At 38.1% G+C, this 6,700-nt stretch overlaps 1 protein-coding gene across 1 annotated transcript in view; it reads left to right on the top strand.

Moving 5' to 3' along the window:
• The window catches only part of Xrcc5 (X-ray repair cross complementing 5), a 135,112-nt gene that overhangs the window by 39,105 nt on the left and 89,307 nt on the right, over window positions 1-6,700 (top strand). Inside the window, exons 11-13 of the mRNA XM_004641367.3 lie at window positions 2,112-2,249; window positions 3,063-3,153; window positions 6,167-6,300. Coding sequence (XP_004641424.1) covers window positions 2,112-2,249; window positions 3,063-3,153; window positions 6,167-6,300 — 363 coding nt within the window. The remainder of the gene's footprint in view (window positions 1-2,111; window positions 2,250-3,062; window positions 3,154-6,166; window positions 6,301-6,700) is intronic.

Below are 6,700 nucleotides of genomic sequence, written 5' to 3'. Positions count from 1 at the left end.
GAGAGAGGCCAGCTCAGCCCACCAGGGGGCGGGCTGGCTGGCATGTGGTGCTGGGGGATTGAACCGCGGTCCCTGATGCTTTTTGCTAAGCTTGTTCTAAGTAGGTGCTTTAGACCACTGAGCCATCTCTCCAGCCCTTTTTCTTTCTTTTCTTTTCTTTTTTTTTGTGGTACCAGGGATTGAACTCAGGACCTTTCTTTTGCCAGGCAAGAACTTATTCCACTGAGCTATCTCCCTGGCTGTATTTAATTTTAATTTTATGATTTATACTGTTTCTTTGACTTATAATCTACTTATAAGACATGGTATGATATTTTGTCCTAGTATTAGAAACCTTAAAAAGTGTATTTCTATTTTCCATTGACTTTATATTAGTTTTTCCTTGTCTTCTACACACACACACACACACACGCACACACACACACGAAAAAATATGTATATAACCTGACATAAGATTGATACTGTTTTGGGGAAATTTTCAATGACCTTTTAGATGGGTTCATCTAATATAATTATATGTTACATAGTCCTGCATAACTACCATTTGAGAGCTCTTTATTCTTTATCCATGACCATGCAGCAACTTCTCTTGCCTTCTGGATTATGGCCTTTGTTATTTTCTATATGCTACATCTGGAGGGTTTAGAATATTTTGAGATTGTATAACTGGAAAATATTTCACTTTTAGTTTTCAAATGTATGTTTGCTAAGTACAGAAATCAATGAGGACAGCTTTTTTTTCAGTCCTTTGAATAAATAAGTCTAGTTTCTTACCCACTTGCTCTGTTTTTTTTTTTTTTTTTTTCTAATGTGGAATAAGATGCTATTTAATTTTGTTCTTCCAATTTTTTTTCTATGTATATACTTTAATGTTCTTTTGCCTTCACAATTAGTTTTGAAAAATTTCATTTTTGTGTATTGTGGTATGCTTTTATTCATATTTCTTGTGCAAAAGGTTCATTTTTCTTGGAAATGTGATGCTATAATTTTAACTAAATTTAGAAATTTTAAATCTGTAAATATTGCTTACCCCCTTCTACTTTGAGAATTCTAATTATATGAATATAAGTTTCTTGATTTTGACAGAGTGGACTATTACATGACTGATCTGTAAGCTCTTTTTCATGTTTATTTTAGACAGTTTTTATTGTTATGTGCATTTAACTTTATAAATTAACTTTTTTACAATGTACAATGTATTATTACTCTCATGTTATGTATTCATTTCAGAAATATTTTTCTAAAATTCACTGTCTACATCTAAAATAAATAAAAGATAGAAAAAAGGCAATCTAAGTCTGGATCTTAGGAGAGCTTTAAAACTGACTATGTATTTCTTTGACTCTTGAACTCATGGGACTGGATTAGGAAATCCACAGGTAGAATTTTAGAGTGATAGGAGAGAAAGGCCAGAAAGCAGTAGAATTTAAGAATCATCTAAAGAAGAGAAAAGCACAGGGAAGGAGTGTCCACACAATGGAATAGTTAGGGGAGAGTGTTACTTCTGAAGCCAGAGAAGGAAAATGTGCAGAGGGGGATGGGCATCAGCTGCTGTGCATCCAGCTCTGCAGGAGGAACCAGGACAGAGAATGGAGGAGTTGTGGGACTCCAGAGGATGGCATCAGTAAAGAAGGAGGGCGGGAGCTGGATTAGATCGAAGAATTGCTGTGTTCTAAGCATTGGCAATAGCAAGACTTTTTTCATGAAATTTTGAGAAGAGTACAAAAGATACATATGTAGTAATTTATGGAGCAAAGACGACAGATTTTGTTTAGGGAAGCTGAGAATTGAGTTAATTCCTAGGGTGAAGATATGAATTCAGAGTAGAAGGATGGTTGAAGCGATATATAGTCAGTAAGGTTCCAGAAAGAATGCACTCAGTGTACAGTTTGGCCGTGGGTAAAAGAGCGTTTCATTTTATTTATTTATTTTGGTGGTGCTGGGGATCAAAGCCACAACCTGTGCAGTGGACAGTTGACAAAAATCTAAAATAGGATGACAGAGGATGATACTTTTTTTTTTTTTTTTTTTTTTAAAAAGGTGATACTTTTAAAAGTTGTGGAAATTCTCACTTATTTGGCATGTGTTGACACGTGCGTTTTTCTTAACAGGCAGCAGCAGTCGCCCTTTCCTCCCTGATTCATGCTTTGGATGAGTTAGACATGGTGGCCATAGTTCGATACGCCTATGATAGAAGAGCTAATCCCCAAGTTGGTGTGGCTTTTCCTTTTATCAAGGAAACCTATGAGGTAAAACCCACAGGTCTCTTTCATTCATTTTTTTCTTCTACTCCTTTATTCTAAGCCAGACATCTCAACTGTTAGTGTGCATGAGAACTACTTGGAGATGTTGTTAAAACCCAGGTTCTAACTCTGCAGGTCTAGGATGAGGTGCAGATTCAGTATTTCTTGCAAACTCCCAAGTGGTGTTGACATTGCTCCTCTGTGAACCATGTACCAGTTGTAAGAGAACTATGAACTATAAAAGTATTTAAGGAGCTTTTTTTTCAATCAGTAAAGGTGAACCATGACCCTCTCTCAGTTCTCATCCTTCTTGACTCCTCAGAACCAAATGAGAACAGAACTGCCCCCATTTTAACAAATAGAGACTATGAATAAAGTTTAAAGATGTGATTTTGTTGTGATCCTTGTGAAGTTCAGTTTATTTGGGGCTTTTCTATTTAAAATACAGGTCTAGATTCCTTACATTTTCTGTTTCTGAGAGAACCTACCATGGCAGAACTGTAAAAAGAAGGCAGATCCCTTGGCTTCCAGGTCAGCCTTCTGGGCCGCCTGACTTTTCTCCTTTCTTCTACTTGGCCATTTACTTTATAGTTATCGTTTAATAATCTTTATTTCAAGCATTTCTTTTATGTGTGATATCTATACTACACGCAGTTTTAAAGTCAATAGCAAAAGTCAAAACAGTTATTTTTCATATGTTCAATTTGAGTTAATTTTTGAAATATTTCTGTTGTGCCACTTTCACACCATTTGGGACCATTTTGATATTTTTCCATTAATTTGGTTGTTTCTGCTTTTATGTCTTCTCTTTCCCATTAGTGTTTAGTGTATGTGCAACTGCCTTTCATGGAAGACTTGCGGCAATACATGTTTTCATCCCTGAAAAATAATAAGAAATACACTCCCACAGGTGAGTTTATTTCTGTTCAGCTCACTAATGGCTTTACATGTAAACTGCTCTGGAGAAATCGGCTGGCTGCAGTGATGAGTCAGGGCCAGGCTTTCATGAAGCGGAGTTAGTTGGATTCCAACCATAACACTCCTACCTACTGAGAGTAAAGGCAGTCACTGGGTTTTTTCTCCATTAGTAAGGATAGGTTTGCTCTGAGCTCTCCAGATACTGTCTCGACCCCCTGCTGACTTTGAGCATAGATCTAGGGAGCAGCTTGTTCTTGCTGATCTTTATTCTCCAGTTGTAAGTAGGAGGTTTGTCTCTGCTGAAGTAGATTGGGGGCATTATCAAATCTTTGACGGTAGGTCCTGCAGATAATCAGATGTAACTTTGGAATGAAGGAGGCTCTGCTAGAGATTAACTTTTCTCCTTGTCCTTCCTGTGTAGCTTACAGGAAGGCAATCAAGACTTGTTATTTATTTCCAGTTCGCAGGAGTTATGCCATGCTTGATGAGAAAGGTTGTTATTAAGCATCTGGCTGCAAATGTCAGTGTTACACTGAGTGATTCTCACAGCCATGGGTCTTGTCTCCCAGAGAGCTCACTGTTTAAGACAGTGGTAATGAAATATAGCAGGGGGTTAGAATGAAAAGAACAATGAATGATGATAATGTTTTAATGTATATGTTTAAAGCTGTTATCTGTCAGTGTAGGGTTAGGGAATTGTGAGGTGAGTCTACAGATGGGGCCCTCCCTGTGTGTTATTTTGGATAGACCCTTTGGGAACAGTGTTGGGAACAGTGTGCTGTAAAGAGGCCTAGAATAAAATGAGTTCCCAGAGCCTGTATCTTACCTTCCTTTTAAGTTTTAATTTTTATTTTTTCTTTTAAGATAGGGTCTTGCTCTGGAATGCAGTGTGGCCTTGAATTCAGAGCAGTCCTCCTGTCAGCCTCCCAAGTGGTAGGATTGCTGAGGTTACAGGCAAGCACCCCCATGCCTGGCCTTATCTTCCTTTCAGAGATGAACTCCTCTGTATCACAATGGAGTCAGGCATGGGCCTGAGTATATAGAAGTTGCCAACCTGTTATATTCTGTTTCTTTCTTGACCATTCTAGATTTTATTTATTTTTATTGTTTTTTTAGGGAAGAGTCTATAGGGTGTTCAGGGTCTTACTACTAGATCAGACTCATAGTGATCCGCCTGTTTACAGCCTCCCAAGAGCTGGGATTACAGGTGTGCATTGCCATGCCCAGTCTCAATTGCCATCTCAGCATGCCCTGGGGGCGGGGCCAGCAGGGCAGGGCTGGCAAGACAGGCAGGCTCAGGAATCAAACCCCCTGCCCCTGCACCTGTTTACAGGCACTTTAATCTGCTGAGCTATTTGGCCGGCCCTCATTCTAGATTTTAAATGAGTGGAATATTTTAAAAAGAAACTTTGTTGAGAAAGTATCTTATAAATATAACTAATTCAGGATCTAAAAAACTTAGCGTCTCTTGATTGGTTGATCTATGTTCAGGGAGTTAACATATTTATCTTTACATATTCTCCAGTGGAAAATAAATCCTTAAAAGCTGTTTGGGGTTGAGGAGATAGCTCCAGGGTCTAAACACCTGGCTGGTAAGCGCAAGGACCCAGGTTTAATCCTCGGTACCACATGTCATGCGAGCCCCAGAACCCTGGGTGTGCTATGTTGGCCACTGAAGTTGGGCCTGGGGGCTCACGGTTGTAATCCCATTACTGGGGAGTCTGAGACAGGATCAGTATGAGTCCAAGCTGCATAGCGAGATCCTGTATTAAATAAATAGATAGATTGATTGAAAAAAATAAAGGAAAAAAAAGCTGTTTGGTATATTTCCCAAATTGCTGTTTATGTAGAGATTTATACCACCAGAATGCTTCTTCCTGGTGCTAGCTGGTGGCAGCAGGAGGGAATCACAGAATGTGCATGCGTGTGAGATCGACTTCTAACACTTGCTGGGTATATGCTGTGCTGGTTATCTTAAGAAGGTGATAGCTTTGCCATTGTCTGAAGCCTATGCAGTAAAGTTCAAAAACGGGAAAGAAATAGCTCATGATGAATACTGTGTTTTATTCTGTTGGAGCTGTATAAAAGGGATGTCTGAAAAAGTGAAAAATAGGAACATAAAAACACCTTTTTGGAAACTACTTACCCTTTACCACCTTTTGCTTGGAAGCTTTGAATCTAAAAACAGTGCTTCAGCTTAACAGCTGAACAGTTTATAAATCAGCAGAATCAAAGTTACACATGACAGCTTGGTTGGAAGCGTTTTGGGCTGTTGCCGTCCATCCACAGTGTTCTGAGCAGCACCATTTTTGCTGACTTTGTTGGTTTTTATTGCAGAGCACTTGCCTTCTGTTAGATTTTAGGAAAGACACAAAAAGGGTGAAGTTGTGTTTCTGCCATCATGGACCATTAGAGTTTGAAGAGTAAGATAACAGGTGTACCAGATGTGTGTATAGGCAGGATTCTCAGTGTCATGAGGCTTTGCAGGAGGAAAGGCTGATTCTGACAGGAGTTGGTGAAGGAAGCAGCTCACTGCGGTCCAGCTGTGTCTTCCTGTTAAGGTTCTGGACTCTAATAAAAATTATAGTAAGTCTTTAAAAAGCTGATACTGCATTATTAGACTTTTTTTTTTCCTTTTTTAATATTTTTCTTCCAGATGATTACTAATTTTTAAAATATTAGCTCATTAAATACTAAGTATTTCATATGAATTTCCTTGGGGATGTTGAGTTTTGTTTGGCTTTAGTGTATTTTTCTGGGCCAGATTCTTTGCTTGTATTATGATACTCCATTGTCAAAGGTTCACTGAACGGTGGAGCAGAAAAGGTCCTAGGAGATCAGCTACTCATTAGCCCTTTTCACAGAAAGGAAACCAAGACACAGGTTAAGTTCTTGCATAATTAGAGGTTACTTTCAGCAGAGCCAGTGTTGCTGTGCTATAAATGGAAAACATTTTAGTGAGGGGTAATGGAAGTGGTCGCTTTTTCTTTTTGCTTTGTCTTAAGAGGCACAGTTGAATGCTGTTGATGCTCTCATCGACTCCTTGAGTTTAATAAAGAAAGATGAAGAGGAAGACACCATCAAAGACTTGTTTCCAACTATCAAAATCCCAAATCCTGAATTTCAGAGATTATTTCAGGTAAGAAGGAAAAGATGGACCTATGATAAAGTGAAAAGCTTCGGTCATTGCCAGTCCTAAATACACATCTTTATCCTCTGAGCCTCTGAGGCCTCATTTGTTTTTCTTAATAGAAACATAAAATTTTTTCTTTCTACTTGAAAAGACAAAAATGTTCTGAGCTTGTAGAAGAAAAAGTTAGAATCATTTTTTTTTTCTTTGAAAAAGCCTAGTTGAAAAGAAAAATACTGGCAGGCTTAATAAAAAGCAGATTCTTTTATGCTTTTTCAAGCTTTTCTCTGTATTTTCTGTATGAATGACTTTTTATTTTATTTTTTTTTTTATTTTTCAACAAATAATACACTGCATATATTCTTCTTAGTGGTTAATTGCTGTACAAGATGTGGACTTGTGATCCTAT

Source organism: Octodon degus, unplaced genomic scaffold, assembly GCF_000260255.1.
Source record: "Octodon degus isolate 3935 unplaced genomic scaffold, OctDeg1.0 scaffold00135, whole genome shotgun sequence".
NCBI lineage: Eukaryota > Metazoa > Chordata > Mammalia > Rodentia > Octodontidae > Octodon > Octodon degus.
The sequence above is the reverse complement of the archived record's forward strand: the minus strand, read 5'-3'. Positions and strand labels throughout refer to the sequence as shown.